At 40.1% G+C, this 16,972-nt stretch overlaps 3 protein-coding genes across 3 annotated transcripts; 1 reads left to right on the forward strand and 2 right to left on the reverse strand.

The window, feature by feature from the left end:
* Positions 1–1,048: 1,048 nt before the first annotated feature.
* On the forward strand, positions 1,049–9,318 carry heca (hdc homolog, cell cycle regulator). Its single transcript, XM_080513619.1, has 5 exons — positions 1,049–1,430; positions 4,177–5,257; positions 6,095–6,261; positions 7,553–7,707; positions 8,820–9,318. The coding sequence occupies exons 1-5, from the start codon at positions 1,286–1,288 to the stop codon at positions 8,982–8,984; spliced, it is 1,713 nt and encodes a 570-aa protein (XP_080369745.1). The 5' UTR covers positions 1,049–1,285; the 3' UTR covers positions 8,985–9,318.
* Positions 9,319–10,122: 804 nt separating this feature from the next.
* On the reverse strand, positions 10,123–13,397 carry mtif3 (mitochondrial translational initiation factor 3; the record flags this gene model as incomplete). Its single annotated transcript, XM_080513852.1, has 3 exons — positions 10,123–10,550; positions 11,381–11,532; positions 12,944–13,397. 3 exons carry the CDS (start codon positions 13,395–13,397, stop codon positions 10,329–10,331), a joined length of 828 nt encoding a protein of 275 aa, XP_080369978.1. The 3' UTR covers positions 10,123–10,328.
* A 1,398-nt stretch (positions 13,398–14,795) lies between these two features.
* knstrn (kinetochore localized astrin (SPAG5) binding protein) lies at positions 14,796–16,399 on the reverse strand (the record flags this gene model as incomplete). The annotated part of the gene is made up of 8 exons (XM_080514041.1): positions 14,796–14,924; positions 15,024–15,098; positions 15,301–15,362; positions 15,497–15,611; positions 15,731–15,827; positions 15,916–15,945; positions 16,164–16,287; positions 16,378–16,399. The coding sequence occupies 8 exons, from the start codon at positions 16,397–16,399 to the stop codon at positions 14,796–14,798; spliced, it is 654 nt and encodes a 217-aa protein (XP_080370167.1).
* Positions 16,400–16,972: the final 573 nt, after the last annotated feature.

Genomic DNA, 16,972 nt, shown 5'->3' on the forward strand with positions numbered 1-16,972 from the left:
GTTGTGCAGTGAAACGTGATTTCACACAAAATAAATCAAAAAGATCTGTAGGTTCTAGCTCAACAGAATGGACATTGTTTGTATGTAAGTGCTTGTATGTGCATGTATCTTTTCCAATTTTTTGACTTTAAAATCTCTCCCACACCTCTATCTGAGAACAAATTACTGTCATTTGTGCAACCTGCAAGAGGAGAAATCCAACAGGGCAGAACAGTGTGCCGAGTATAGAACTTCTAAGACTGCGAAATTGTACACATAGAAACCATCAGTAGCTTCACTGTGGAGCAGGTCTGGGTGCAAATACTGGTCGGGCCTTTATGTGGAGTTTGCACATTCACTCTGTGTGTGCACATTTCCTCCGGGCACTCAGGTTTCTTTCCACGGTCCAAAAACATGAATGTCAGGATTTGATTACCCTAAATTCCCCCTAATTGTGAATATGACTGTGTGGTTGTCTGTCTCTGTGTTTACCCTGTGATGGACTGGTGACTTGTCCAGGGTGTATCTGCCCTTGCCCATAGTTAGTGGGGATTGTCTCTCCCTACACCCCACGTCCCTAGGAGGATGGATGGATGGATGGATGGAGAAACCATCAGAGTTATGATGACCAATTTAAATCAGAGGCATCCAAGGTACAGCCAAATTGCCCTTGGTTATTATCAAGCACTAATTACCTCCATCATACCTGCCACCCCTACTAAAACCTTTAAAAACCACCCTTTCACACATCCAGCCATTGTGAAAATGTATATTGTACATGTACTGTATTTAATATCATGATATTTGAATGAACTAAAATGAAATTAATGTGAATGTTAGTTTTTGGAGCGTGGTCCAGCTTTTTGTATGTTTTTCTGAACCAGATGAAGCGCGTGCGCGTGGGAGGGGGAAAGTTGATGAAGGGGTCAAGTATTAGAAATAACCGAGCTTTCCCACGGACTTGAACGCAGCACAAGGCTGACAAGCAGTACCTGGGGGGCGGGGTCTCGTGACGTCAGGGGGTGGAAGAAAACAGCAGAGCAGGAATCAAAACAAGAGACGGGCACGCCTTCGCTCTTAAAGGTTATAGCTGCTTATTTCTTTTACCTGCCGCACGAAACGCAGCCCGCCGTCCAGGCAGAGACCGGAGGCAGCCACACACTGAGAGAAAAGCACCGCAAAATGATAACAAAAGCCCCCATCCAAGAGTCCAGCTGCAGAAATGGAGTCCACAGAAATGTCAGACAGCGCTGACAGGAGCCGTTGATAGAGGTCGAAAATAACACTGACATCCGAATCCAGTAAAATGCCCAACCAGAAGAGCAACAAGGGAAAGAAAAGCAAACGCACTAACAGTAGCGGAGATGAGCAGGAAAATGGAGCCTGTGCAGCTGCAACAGGAGGCGCGGCCGCGGCGGCGGCTGCTGCACCCAGAAGCGAGCGCTCGAGTGGTAAGACAGCAAACCACCGCAGACGGAGTAGTGAAGTTTGGGGATGCTGCCTTCCTTGCAAAAGGAAGCCGTTTGTCTTGACTGTGCAACCCTGACATAAATGCATGCAATTGCACTCTGCGGACCTCAAGACCTCACCTCCTTCTTCTCTCCCACAAACCCACGCCAAACTTCGATCAGAAGCAGAAATTGGCAATCATAGCGTGCAATGGTGGATCATGACATATTTTTTTTAAGGCCTCGTGTAAAATCATGTGATTTTTGCATGCACGTGAAGCAGCGAGGGGGTTTAACTCTACTGTACTGTAATCTCTATTTGTCGATTGTTTTTATGGTTTTGTTTTGGTGCACGGAGATTGTTGAACAGCCGTAAAACCACTGACATTATTATCAGTGTAGGTTAGCCGAAGTTGACAACCGCGGCTGCCGTTTCATAAACCGGATTCAATCACGCGTATGTACGTTTTAGTTGTGAGTGTTTAGAAGATCTTTCTTAAATTGACACATTTATGACTAAAGTTTGGGGTCCTGGAATTCTCTCGGGACGTTAAAAAAAAAACACCCGGATCACGCCTCCGTAAGTGAATAAAAATAAACTACCAGAAGTATCCATAAAAGGTGCTGTAGGCAGCATGTCGTGTTTCTTCTGGTCTTCAGGTCTTCGTTAATGATCCACTGCGGATAGATCCGACGTGCAGGCCTCAGCTGCCGTTTCCTGACGCGCACCTTGTCCACTCGGTTGTTTGGCTTTGGCCTTCCTCCTCCTCGAGAGTAATACTGACACCTCGCCGCTTGTGTGCGCACTCAAGTTCAACTTCATCCCATAAACAGACTTAAATAGCAGGAACACTCATGTGGCCGGGCAACATGGCATCCAGAACTGACAAAACATGGACGAAACTAACTCTGATTGAGGACAATCCACTTCTTAATTATTTCTGACTAATCTACTGGTTATATTTAGGAACAACATAATCCCAGTTATTAATGAGTAATGCTCAGTTCAACAGTATTAACATTCATAATAGTCCTTCAGCAAGTCACCCACACATTTTAATCAATTTCAAGCAAAAATCGGGAAAAAATTTCAATTGTTACTGGTTCTCAAATGGGATAGCTTGACTGAATGATAGTCCTTCTATCTTGAAAAAAGATGATTGAAATCAACACCATAAGAGTAATACAGATATTTTCGTAAACATGTGTATTATTTTCATTTTATATACCATTATGAAGAAATTAAATGACATTGCATCAGAATGATGTCATTTTCTTTTTCTTTTAGGTACATAGTAATATATAATGTATCGTTTCACGTATTTGCCAGACCTTTATAAGTTGTCTCTATACTGACAAAATACAAAGTTCTATAAGGGCTCAGATGAGGGGTATATTCCCCTCTACCTTGTCTTGAGTTACAAAGAAAAAAAGAGAGAAGAAAGTGCTGACAGTGTACCGGAAAAAGGAAACACACACACACACACACACACACACACACACACACACACACACACACACACACACACACACACACACACACACACACACACACACACACACACACACACACACACACACACACACACACACACACACACACACACACACACACACACACACACACACACACACACACACACACACACACACACACACACAGCATTATTATTATGAGCTAGTCTTCAGCCAGGCCGTGTGTGTCCACAGTTACTTGAGTCACATCCAGACTTGACAATTGGCAGGACATGAATAGAGCTGCTCACAGGCTTGGATGGCCTACTTGATTTCATAAATAGATGCTACGAGGACACTGAAATCATTCTTTTAACATTTTCACCTCATCTGTCGTTATGGTGTTTGTGAGGCAGGAACTTGCTTTACAAGCACAGTTGTCCCTTTCAAGCTGCTTAAAGATACTTCATACGATAAAGCTTGAAATAGGAAGGTATTCTTCGCATTGGTTGATTTTCAGAAAGATTATTGAAACTTAGAGCTTTTGGTGATTAAGAAGAAGACATACTAAGTCTTCGGAAGACTAAGGAAGTTTTAAAAGACGACTAACAAGAATCCCAAACTACACAGATACTCTGTTTAACAAAACATAAAATTAAATAAAAGCAACACATTTTCTACACTTCACTTTCTTATTCAGAAGTTGAAATGAATACATACTAATTTATGAAGCAAAAATTAACAGCAGAGTCCCAACTTCTGAAATGTCCCCTAATTTAGCTTTTCTTCATGTATGCATATTTAGATTGAAATGTTTGGATATATGATTGGATTTTCTACCACATAAAGTCATTAGAAGTCATTCACCTGGACTATTTCTTGGACTATGACGACAATGTTATTTTTGGAATAATAGCAGCAGCCCTATTGCTTTTGTTGCAAAGATTGTTTTGAAATTACTATTGATTAATCCATTTCATTAGTACTGTATGGTTTGAGAATGACTCTTTTCAGGCAATGTTAAATGAAAGTGTGACTTTCACATCCATGTTTAAGGAGTATTATTATCGGAAGCCTTCAGTTCTTGATTTTGCAACTAGAAATTATAATATATTCTAATTGTTTGTCATTTGATATACACACATACATTTGTTCACTATTTGTTATAATGTAAGACACAGAATAACTGCTGATTTAAAATGTGTCAAATTTAACTTGTGTTTGATTTATAGTGTTTTTATTTTGAAGCTGTGAAACTGGACCGGCTCACCCTCTTTCCCCTCCGTTCTTTCAGACGTCCAGTGTGCCACCCCTCTGGGCTGCAGCCTGGGCTGTGAGATCGACCTGGAGAAGGACGACTACCAGCGGGTGCTCTGCAACAGCGAGCTCTGCCCTTATGGCAACTGGATGCATCTGCAGTGTTTCTACGAGTGGGAGAGCTCCATCCTCGTCCAGTTCAACTGCATCGGCCGCGCTCGGTCCTGGAACGAGAAGCAGTGCCGGCAGAACATGTGGACCAAGAAGGGCTACGACCTGGCCTTCAGGTTCTGCTCCTGCCGCTGTGGCCAGGGTCACCTGAAGAAGGACACCGACTGGTATCAGGTGAAGCGCATGCATGACGATCGCAAGAAGAAGCCGTCAGAGAGGAGCGCGGGCCGGACTGGGTCTGGTGCGGGGGCTGCGGGGTCCGCAGAGGGGTTCTTCGATGAGCCCAAGAAAAGCAAACTACCAGGAGCAGCAGCTGCAGCAGCAGCAACGGGAGGTAAACTGGCTCACAGGGCTTCCAGTCAGGAGTTACCTCGCAGACAATCAATGGATCGACAGAACTCTACAGAAAGAGGAGCGGCAGGAGGACACACATCGGGGGGGCCCTTTCCCCTGGGGCCCCCACTGAAATCTCCATGTGATTCCCCAGGACAGTCTCCTCCTTCCGGGTTCACCTTCTCCCCCACCTCCGCCCTCAACGCGGCAGCAGCAGCAGCAGCAGGAGGAGGAGCAGCTCTGCGGGGCTCCCGTCAGCTGGGAGAGTTCCTCAAATCGGCCGTCCACATGGACCCGCAGAGGAAACATCTGCTGGTCGGGGGAGCTCTCGCCCGGGGCGGAGGCTGCTCCTTGGGAGCCTCCGGTGGCCCGGCGGGTGGTCCCCACCTCGACCCTGGGTCTGTCCTCCCACTGCAACTGTCTTTCGCCCTTCCACTTCACCACCGCCTCACATCCAGCAGCCTGGGTGACGGTGCCCACACTCACCCAGTGCAGTTCTTGAGGAGGCTGGACCTCTCAGAGCTCCTCACTCACATCCCTCGCCACAAACTCAACACCTACCACGTCCGCATGGAGGACGACGCCCAAGCAGGCCAGGGGGAAGAGCTACGCAGGTAAGAATCCTGGGAAATGCCATTGTTGGAATTTGTTGAATTGAAAGTCACAATAAACGTAATCACCAGAAAACTGTATATCTTGGCATTATCGTAAGTTCATGATAGGGTTGCATGATTTGGCCAAAACTACATGATCGACATGTTCTTAGCAATGAGCTTGACACGTTTGCTAAAGAAGAAGGGCTGGGATTCCCCAGGAGACATGTCAGACTTGTTACAACCTACAACAAACATGCTGGTATAATGCAAAAAGGATACGCAACTGACTATTTGTATTGATGCAGGTAGTTTTTTTATTTTTTATTTTGTGTAATAAGTTTGTTTCTATGTGCAAATTAAACTGATGTAAACGTTCATAATAAAGCTAGCATGCTTGGAAAAGCTGTGGTAAAAATCCCCGCAGTCAGGTCTTGCCATCAGTTGCTCAACAGTTCATAAGGCGTTTGCATCTCATTGGAAATGTTTGAATTTTTAGGTTCAGTTCCTGCTTCCACTGGACTGCCTCTGCTGGTGATGCAGCAGCATGATGGTTTGTGTAGGAGTGATTTAAAAACAAATACAATGCCAATGCCAGTCAACACCGTGACTCATCAGTAAATTTGTAATTTTTTTTTTAATGACAATTAAAGTCTCCCACAGAGGGGAATAAACAAAATATATTAAAGTTTGACTGCTCATACAACACATCAAATAATTGTTGGTTTTTTTGTGTGTTTTTCTGATTTTGAAAAGATAACGTGCCTCCACTTCTTCCATACCTGAGAGGATCATGCCGTCTAAATCTGCCTCAACCTTTCTTCATAGTGTTTTTAATCCGTCTTTGCTGTTGTGTAGGTTCATCCTGTCCGCTCTAAGCGCGAGCCAGAGAAATGTCGTGAACTGTGCACTGTGCCACCGGGCGCTGCCTGTGTTCGAACAGTTTCCACTGGTGGACGGGACGCTGTTCCTCAGCCCCTCACGCCACGAGGAGATTGAATACGATGTTCCCTGTCACCTTCAAGGTCAGACCTGATTCACTGAGCAACCCCACTTTAAACGTGTAGTATCTATAGGGTTTACAAATCACTTTTAGTTGTATAAAAATGGTGTAACTAACTCATTTCAGATCAGGGGCCATGTTCAAAGTCTGGCTCCAAGCTTGGATTCATTTGTTGGCCTCATCTTCAGTCATGTGCTTATTTTTTAAAGTTACAATCAGAATAATATAATACAAACATGTGATTCCTCTCTTTAAACTTGTTTGTGGATCTGTGTTTGTTATGAAAAGAGCAGAACACATTTGCTCTAAAATGACATGTGGCGAGCTTGTAACGTAAGTGTTAGTGTTTTAGGGGTTGAAATCAGATATTGAGAAACATTTATTAATATAATTTATTAATATAATGCAACAAAACACTCTGTCATGCTCACATTATTAACTTTGGCTCTCATTAAAACAGCTTGGATATCATTGAGGACATTTATTTACATTTTAAGACATTTGTGTGTATAAATAAGAAACTGAACCCATGTCATCTGATCAGGGCTTTTAAGTCCATTATTTTGGAAAATCAGTCCTATTTGACCACTTATACCCAAATAAGTCATAACATTTTCTAAACAAGTTGTTTTTTTTGACTGAACTCAAATGAGTGCAGTCAAGTGTAGGGTTCAGACACAAATATTCATCTTAAAGCCTTTTAAACAATTCCGAAACACATTTTGTTGTTTGAATGTGCATTCGCTTGCAGTTTAAAGATTTTAAACCGTGTCGGCTTTCCCTCCGCAAGGAAGAACTGAGCCGTGCGTAAGCCTGGTCCACACTGTGCACACAGACATGAAAGGTTTTCTTCTGGCTTCTGCACAGACCAACACGAATGTGAATTAGCACAGCGGCAGCTTGAAGCCGCTTTGATCTGCTGGCCCACAAGCTTTGATATGCATGTCCTTGATATGAATCACTATGAAAGGATTATTTATTCAGTTTATTTCTCCCCTATTCAGTTTTAGTTGAATAGAAACGCAGCTCAACGAGTGTCTGAAAGGTGTCATAACAGATGGCGAATAGGGCTCGAATCTGCGAGTTTTGTGGCCTTTGCGCTCGCTGTTGGACATTTTAATTAGGATTTTTAGCATCTCATTAGTTGCGATTAGTAATCATTATGAATTTAAACACGACTCCTGCACATAGCCTACATGGAGTCATTCCAAACTTTACATTGCCTTCAGCGTTAAATAAATACATTTTTTCTCCTTCGACCTTTTTAAGAAAATATTTGTAATTGCAAAATGTCCTCATTTGTCATCTAACAGGTCGGTTAATGCACCTCTATGCCATCTGTGTGGATTGTCTAGAGGGCGTCCACAAGATCGTCTGCATCAAGTGCAAGTCACGCTGGGACGGGAGCTGGCACCAGCTGGGCACCATGTACACATACGATATACTGGCTGCTTCGCCGTGCTGCCAGGTAGGGACGCTGATCGCTACACACAGAAAAGAGAACAGTAACTTGACATGCCAGAGAGAGAGAGAGAGAGAGAAAGAGGACATGTGATCTCCCCACGTGAAGGTCCTGTTGACCTTTGAAAATTTTGAACACAAAACATCAAGTGATGTGGACGATGCTTGTACGACTGAGACTGTCGTGAGACAGGTTAGTTGTACCCTACTGATGACGTGTTGTTGCAATAGTAAAATAGCAAAATGAAGCAAAGTAGTTATTTCTTGGGCCAAAGATCACAATTTGACGCTACTATTACATGACTAAACACACAAAAAGACTAAAGCAGAGCAGGGCCGGTAAGTGATTTAATAATTTACAAAATCATGTGGAGTCGAACTGAGTTCAACTTTATGGCTCGGCTTTCCACGGTAGGTGTGGTTTTTCATGTGGCCTCCTCTGAAAAATGAATCATCCACCACTGGGAGAGAGAACAAACCTGGCTGTTGAGTAGCCTTTAATACATTTCACATTAACCTCGTGATATCGCCCTGCTCAGGTGTAATCGAGCTACTATTTAGTTAAAACAAGGAGCACAACCGTTTTTTTTTCTTTTCAGCATTCATATTCAGTGACCAGTAAAATAACAGTGTACTGAAATCTGAAACTTTAGTTTAAACATTTTTTGGGAACGTTCCCCTTTACTTTAGTCTTCTTGAAGGATTTTTCAAAAAAACCATTGAAAATTTAGTAAAAACTATAACATATAATTGAACCTTCAACTGGAATTATCTTCAGATTAATAGTTCAATTTCCAACTCAACGATGTCATGACCAGCATGACTGAACAAATACTGAAAGTACTTGAGTGTTGAAAATTGACCTAAGATATGATAACCTGAATTTCTGCAGCCTTCCACATGCGTGTTCTCACAAATTCCCTTTCTAAATAAAGTAGCTCAAAGCGAGCTTTCGCTGCAGCAGCATCATCATCGTTTAGTTCTGGGTCTTCATCTTGTAATGTCACATTCTGTGGACGCACTAAAAACGGTAGGGTTTTGATGGAATGTGCTGGATCGAAATGTCTTGTGGGCTGCAGGTTTGACACCCCTGATCTCCCCCATGTTCTGTGTCCTCAGGCTCGTCTCAACTGTAAACACTGCGGCAAGCCAGTGGTGGATGTTCGAGTCGGGATGCAGTATTTCTCCGAGTACAGCAACGTCCAGCAGTGTCCCCACTGTGGAAACCTGGATTACCACTTTGTTAAACCCTTCTCCTCCTACAAAGTACTCGAGGCTTATTGACAAATGTTGTTCATGCATGCTAGTTAAGCTGCTTTTGTTCTAATTTTCTTTTTATAACACAATCTAGGAAAGATTTTATTTTTTTGGGCCTTAAGGTGGTTTTATGTTTTGAAGTTCTCTCTTTCTGATTTGTAATTATTATTGTATAGAATACTTATGACTCAAAGAGAATAAGTTTCACGACAGGATCTCTGCCATTAAGAGAAAGGTGTCGATAAAAGTGTGGAACTGACATTTCAAACACATTTATCTGTGACAAGTGAATGTATCTGTATGCCAAATTCGCTTTTATTTTTTACCAAAAACGATCTTAAATAAAGCAGAGAAAGACACACACCTGTGTTGGCTTGCTATGTTCTTCACTTCTGATCACAGGGGCAAATGTTTACTACTGTGCTTATGCTAGGAGATTATTCAGGTGTCTATATTTTCTTTCCTTTTTCTGACAACTTTTTAATTTTGTTCACTACATTTGAACACAAATGTCTACTTTCTCTACCTTAACTGATTCAAAGTAGCTCGTTATGTCTTTTAAACCCCAAAGATGATGGGTTTCAGTAAAAGGGACTACAGCTGACGGTAGCATTTATCCACCATCCATTTATTCAAGTCAATCATTTCAACAGGGATAAAGTCAAGCCAGATGTTTGCCAATTTATTTTCTTTAAACTTAGAAAAAAATCTTGTATCTATGATCAAATGTTTCATTTGTTAAATGATTAAACTGTTGGATCCATGCTGACACACTATTATATTATCAACAGAAATAAATGCACATATAAACATGTCACCACCATAAATAAGGTCTGCCTTAACATTTGAACTACAGACCATGTGCTTTACTAATCAAGTAAAAAAGGAAACATGGAATCTGTAGTTTTACTTCTAGACATTTCTTCCTGTACTGTATTGTACTTAAGTGAAGAATCCAAATACATTTTCCACCTTTGAATCTAATGCACCATTTTACAAGATAATTCTATTTTGCTTATATTCACACATACAGTATAAGTAAAACATTTATAATGTGATCTTAAACCTTTAGCAGGTTGAAGAACCTCTATTATTTGCATATAGGCAGGGTAAACAACCACAAACAGTTGGTGTGGTTTTTGTTTTTCTTTAATCCATGTTTTTTTGTCAGTTTTTCCTAAATCAGACTCTCAGATGTAGAGTTACCATGCCCCCCCCCCCCTTCTGGTCTCTGGTCCTGTGTGTGATGGATTGTTCATCACCTCCATTTACACATCACTTACAATACAGTCTGATTCAGGCACCAGGCCGGGACATTTAGGCACTGCTTTGTAAGAAAAACGAAAAAAAAAAATCGTAATTCCCACCACGTCAAGGCTGTGATGTCTCTTCTGTTGTGTCTGCACTGCTAACGGAGGACGTCTTGCTCTGAGAGGCATCGGTGTTCGCAGCCTTCTTCATTTGCAACAGTTCTTTGGCTGAAGGTGGGCGGAGGACGCACATGGCTGCCCGACCGTCACGTATGGCTTGAGGTTTGGAGACAAATCCCACCATCACATCCATTTGTTCCAACATTTGCTCCAGAGCCGTGACCTGTGGAAAGAAAACCTTCTTTTTAAAAGTAGTTTTTTGAAATTGTCCTTGACGGTGCTTTTAATGGCAACATTTTTCGAAAGAATTGACTTGACATTTGAAGAACAAATATGGAACTAAACTTTACTGAAACCAAAAAAGGTTAGACTAAGGAAGTGTAACACACCAATATATCCCAAAACTTTGCTTCGGCTTTGATAGAACATTTCTTCAATTTCACTTATAAAGACACTTTTATTTGCGTGTTAAACACCCGTACCTATCACTTTGCACTATGCTCAGTGCTTCATGTGCCTGAATCGACTTCCAATACTCGCAGATGTCATGCAAATAGTAAAAATAAAATACATCTTACAATACTTTCATTATTAAAAAAAAGTTTTGGAGTAAAAATAATGCAGAGAGATTGTGCACAAATGCTGCCTCATAATAAAAAATTAACTTGGGGGAAAAAAAAAAGGTTCAACAATTTTTATATATACAAAAGACTACTGATAGTTGTAATGCATGTAATAGATAAATATCCCAGTTTTCAATAATAATTTAAAATAAATCTGTAACATTTTGTCAGTTTTCAACCTGTACAAAACTGCTTCATATATTTACAATTCATCTAATGTTTCCGTTAGAAATAATAAATAAACAACACAATTTTCACAGTAGAATTTATAAACAACAAGTAAACAAGGAATATTATGTACAATTTATATATGTGGCATGGATTCAAAGATAACTAAAAAAGACGAACAAAATAAAAAAAAACTGCCTGTCCTTTTTGGAACGATTCAGACATTTTTCAACCCACTTAATATTTTTGTGTTTTTGCTCACCGGGTTGATATTTGATTGCCTGTATCCAGACCGAAGAGTAATCCTGACATGATTTTTCTTCTCCAACCAGCTCTCCGCCTGTTTCAGCTTGGTGGTGAGGTCATGAGATGCAATGCCTGCTGAAAAGGTGAGTTCCTTCACCTGCACCTGAGCTGTGGAAAGGAAATACTCTAAAACATAAGTATGAAAGGAAGGTATGACTTTGGCTGCAGAGTAACAAGGCAAAGCGGATGAAAATACACGATATATTGTAAAGTATATATATATATATATATATATTGTATATTGTAAACATTTTGCTGCCACAGCAGATTTGTCCTGTCGCTTCGTCTGTCACAATGACAGACAGGTGAAGGAATTTTCTATAATATTCTTGTCAATCCGGTTTGTATAGTTCCCACACATTTTCTGCGAAATTAGACTATTTTGGAATTATCACAGACGCTTGAAGAAACATTTGGAGACTTGACTGACAGTTTCTGTTTCTGAATAAGCTTTTTCCAAGTTTGGAAAAGAAAAAAGTTTTGAAGATGTACTTGGATCGTAAAAGTTTTAATGGACTGCAATCTTCACAAACCGGTGGAGAACTTAAGGCAGAGAAGGTGTAATATCAAATGGTAGATTTGCAAGTGTGTGGTTGTGTTTTTTGATGACGAACTTCTATAAAGTGTAAAACTAGAGTTGGGCTTTTGATATTATACATCTCGTACATTCTTTTTGTGATTTTAAATGATAAACCTTTTTTCATATTTGATTTCACAATTTTAGATGCATTCATGAAAACTACTCCTCACGCACGCCAAAAGGTACGTTTTAGAATCATTTCATAGTTCTCTTGAATAAGTACAATGTTTTTGGGGCGTTGTCCGGCAACCGGCACAGTTTCCAGTGTGTTTGAATGTTTATAGATTCCGAAATAAATAAATATGTGGTTAATGAGTGGGCTTTGCTTTTCAGGTCGGTGCCGATTTCAAAGACGAACCCGGAGAGAAAACGGTGCTGTTCACGGCAGATGAAATGTTTATGGACCTGACCCAATCCCACACGGTGCACTTTGACTGTGGTTCAGAAGCTCCTGAGCTAATGTCTTCAAATACTTTTAATCCAGGATTTGAAAATACACGATATATTGTAAAGTTGTGTTTTTGGCGACACGTGTATCAGACACAAAAACTACTTGTTATTTTGTGCTCAACATCTATTTAATCAAAAAGGAAACATTAGTTGTCTATGCATATTCTCATTCATCTAATTTGGAAGCATCTCATGGCAAATTGAATTATCAGACTCCGGTTGCCTTGTTCAAATGATTCAATTTGATTTGAGATCAGAGACGTTCTGTCTCGGGTCTTATTTACAAATTTTAACCAAAAAAAAACCAACCTGCAACACCAGAGCATGCAGTCTCATTCTAAAGCATCTTAAACTTCCCGGTTTGATGGGAGTTTCAAGTATTTTAAAGGATAATGAAAAGTATTAGTTCACCAATGTACATATACCAAAACTCTCTGATCTAAAAAAAAGAAAGAAATGCTGCTTTAAGTTGCCTGATATCAAACTTACCGGGTTTTTTCTGTCTCTCTCTCTGTTTCAGCTGTTCCTCATGGATCTGTTTGCCGCTCATCAGCTGGTAAACTGGAGGGTCTTTCTTTTCATGAAGTAGCACCAGTTTCAGAGCCTTTTCATCCATAATTCTGACCACGTCTGCACGGTGCAATGTGCCCAGGTCCTCCCCATTCTCACTTATCACCTGGATTTGACGGTGAGGGATCTTACGGCCCACGCTGCTGATTGGGACATTAGTTCGTAGGGACGGCTTTTTTTTCTTTGGCTCAGGTGTTTGTTCTGCATCAGATACTTCTGTGGAGAAAGGAGACCATCTCCAGGAAGCAGCAGCGATGTTATGTCTTTCACTGCGTATTCCAACTCTTGATGCTGGTATCCTGTAAACAAGACTTCCCCCACACGTGCGTCTCACTGCTTGGCACAGCATCCACCTCACACATCCTGCAGACATATCCTGGACAAAATTAAAGGAAAGACAGAAGTAATTTAAGTTCATTTAGAAACCATAAGCAATCAGTGAGTGTACAGTCCACCTTTATTAGTACCAATCTTCAAGGTTGGTAAACACAGGAAGATTATACAATTTTAAACCATCTTCCATTCAAAATTGACCATTGAGTTTGCTTTACACGTTTCTTACTGACCAAAACTAAATACAAAATCCATATCAGCAGGGTCCACATTGACAATGAGTATGTTACTATTAGTATCTATTTAGTTCTTTATTTACAAGCAAGTCATTGCACCCCGATTATAAAGGCCAACATATTCCTATAAGAGTCCTCTACGTCCGCTAAGTCATGCAATGTTTTCAATGCACGGAGCAGTTTGAATGTGACTGAAATAGATTTTTTTTTTTAAACACAAAAATGCTAAAGGGATCTGAGTCTGCAGGTGCTGCTGTGGACAAGTTGTCCTCCACATGTTCTCCAAGTACAACACTAAAACAGAAGCCTGCGGGTCACAAACATTTCCGCAGACAGAGGAGGTTAATGTGAAGATGCCCGCTAATTTTCACTTTAAATCTCTTTTGATCGTCTCCTGTTGTGCTTGTTTACTCACTGTAGATCAATGTCGTGCTGCAGGGTGACAGTGGAGTCTTCTTCCGCCTTCTTCTTCTTCGTGTATGTTCTATGTCGCATCATTGGTTGGACTCTACTGCCACCCTCTGGTGAGAATCGTCCACTAGTCTGCTAAGAAACTTTTTACCAAACTAAAATGTTTGGCTCTCCAATTATTACTTAATATTAATAATAGAAATTAGTAATTATACTTTAGTTATCCGCTTGGGAAATTCCATTTCCCCCTGCATTGATGAGCTGATTTCCAGAATGCAAGGGTGTAACCACCTTACAGTGCTCCAGGGAGTTGATGGAGGTTAGGGGTTTTGCTCAGGGAGCCACAGGTGTCACGTCAGCTGTGGGATTCAAACCTGCAAACTCTAAAACTTAAGTCAGCTTTTCTAAACTCTAAGTTGACCATATGCACCTCAGGTACTGCTCACAATGGCTGCTCCTGAGGGGTGGGTTAATCACAATTTGTTTTTTTAAATGTTAAAAAAAATTTTTATCACAAACCTTGCATTAAAAATCATAGCTATAAAGAAAATGCATGACTTATGAATCAGACAAGTCATTTTCTAAAAAAAAAAAAAAGATAAAAAAGAAAAGAAAATTATCATCTCTAAATTTACAGCATGATCATACAAGCACTATTTGAAATACAAAAAGCATTCAAGGATACAAGGAGAAAAGAAATCGTTTATTCAGCTTCAGTCACAATAAAACACATGTTTAGCATCAATATATACAAAGTTTCATTAGTTTTATGTTTAGGAGTATTGAACACATTACATGAGGAGAGCTTCTGCTTCTTTTAAAGCTTCATTTATTTCAGCTGCCTGCTGGGAAAAGTTCTCCCTCTCTTGCATCATGTGCTCTCGAGCTTTTGTGAGGTCCGTCATTGTTGTCTGGATTTCCTAAAAGTTTACAAAACAACATTAAATGTCAACTCCAACTCCAAAACCACTGAAGTTATTTTGGACAGTAAGAAAAGTGAGAGACACATTTTGACCCACCTCTAGCTGAGTACGTTGCTGTGACGCAATCTCTCCAAAGGCCTTTAACTCATTTAGCAGTTCTTTAGAGACATTCTGAAATATAGAAATTAAAGATCTCTATCTGGAGAATGTAAACTGTGCTGCTATACATTAGGTGTTTGCATTTTTTTTTTTTACTTGAGCATTTTTGTCATTAACCAAATAATGTGTCAATGTTTTTTGTTTTTTATATTCAAGCCTGGAGTTATCCGTGTGACTGTGAAAGAGCTTGATTGGACAAATATAAAGCAAGTACCATGACATCTTGTCGTTGATCTTGTGTTTGTCTTGCAGCTTCTCCAACCTTTTCTCCTAATACTAAAAATCAAGAGACGGCCCTGTTGTTATCAATCGATATGACATTTAAAAAAGGAGAAGAAAAAGAAGAAGAAGAAATCCAAACATAAACACAAGGGAATTTCTTCCTAAAATAGGCTTGGATTTATCGTCACCTGGGTCGACTTGAGCAGCAACAAGGAGCACGTGGCAGTCGGTTAGGTTTTTCTTAACGTCCTTGTTCTCCTTTTCAATCTCAATGAATTGTTGCTCCAACTCTGCTACTCTTTGCTGTAAAACAAATATGAAGAGCACAGCAAATGAAGATAAGAATCCTGTACAAATGTAGCCAACAACACATTGCATGTCTGAAAAATTTGTATTATGAAGATTTTGTGTGATTCTTTTACCTCCATTTCAGCGAGGTTGTTTTGCAGTCCACCATTGACAGCCATCAAATGCTGATTTTGCTCCTTGAGCTCTGTTTGTTGCCCATACCTGGACACTCTTCAAAAAAGAATGAAATAACATTACAAATGAAAGATAAGTAAAAGTAATTAATCGGTACAGATATACATCATTTGAAATCTCTCACCCTTTGTGGACTTTTGCTGCTACATTCTTCCTAAAAAGTCAAAATCAGAGGAAACACAACTATTAAACAAGAAAATAGTAGTCATTCAAATATCTTTGAGAGAAGACAGAAAATCCCTGTTACTTTGATGCTGTGAGTATTGACAAATCCCATATATTTATTTCAGTGAAATTATGTTTTATACTTTCATGCATTCAAGACTCAGTGGAGAGAGTGACATTTTTAGTTATTAGGTAGTTGTTTCTTACCTTAGTACGTTTTCTTTTGTGGGTTTAAGGGTGCCATCTGATTTATGGACAGCTGGTGCTTGCGCAGATGCTTTGGATTCCAGTTTATGATCCATTTTCTTTGTTTCGGCAGGTAAGTGAAGACCTGGGACAAACAAACATGTTAAATATAAACACAGCTTTTCAATACATACTGACTATGAGCTACAAGAGAAAAAAAAACGTATCGACTCACCTTTTGGTATTCTTGAAGTCATGGCTATTTCTAGAAAAATTGAGGAGGTCTGTGTGGAGGAATACATTTTAAAATCATGAACGTGTATTATATACTTACAGGGCAACACAGAGAGCAGAAAGGCTTTTCTAATATTACATATCAGAGAGACAAACCAATTTCCCCGCTGATTTAAAAAAAATAAATCTTAAAACTCTTGACAGTTTGAACGGAATTTGGTGCGACACCCCGACCGATCAACACAACCAGTAGCACGTTTAGTCATATACGATTACTTCCAGCTGAAGATGGATGTTTAACATAAATTAAAAATACGAATTTGTATAAGCTGGTTCCAATGATTCGTCTCGTTTTACCTACCTTTGATTTTTAGTGAAATCTATCAACTGTTAAAACAGAAGCAGAAGAAATTTGAAATGTCCCGCCCTCTGACACCACATCCGGTTTGCGGACGTAATTTCCTTCCATGTTATCCTTTTTAGCTCGCTTTATATATTCAATTATTTCTGGAAAAAATATATATTAACCGCATATGGAAGTCATAAATTATGATGCAGTTTGTTTTGAGGAAGTTTCAGTGAGGGTTATTACACGC

This window comes from Blennius ocellaris (genome assembly GCF_963422515.1).
Source record: "Blennius ocellaris genome assembly, chromosome: 18".
Classification (NCBI taxonomy): domain Eukaryota; kingdom Metazoa; phylum Chordata; class Actinopteri; order Blenniiformes; family Blenniidae; genus Blennius; species Blennius ocellaris.

Bases quoted from the DNA above. Each gene is read 5' to 3' on its own strand.
- heca (XM_080513619.1), top strand. From the start codon at position 1,286: ATGCCCAACCAGAAGAGCAACAAGGGAAAGAAAAGCAAACGCACTAAC. The intron at 5,258-6,094 runs GTAAGAATCCTG...GCTGTTGTGTAG, and splicing joins CAGGGGGAAGAGCTACGCAG to GTTCATCCTGTCCGCTCTAA. The intron at 7,708-8,819 runs GTAGGGACGCTG...CTGTGTCCTCAG, and splicing joins CTGCTTCGCCGTGCTGCCAG to GCTCGTCTCAACTGTAAACA.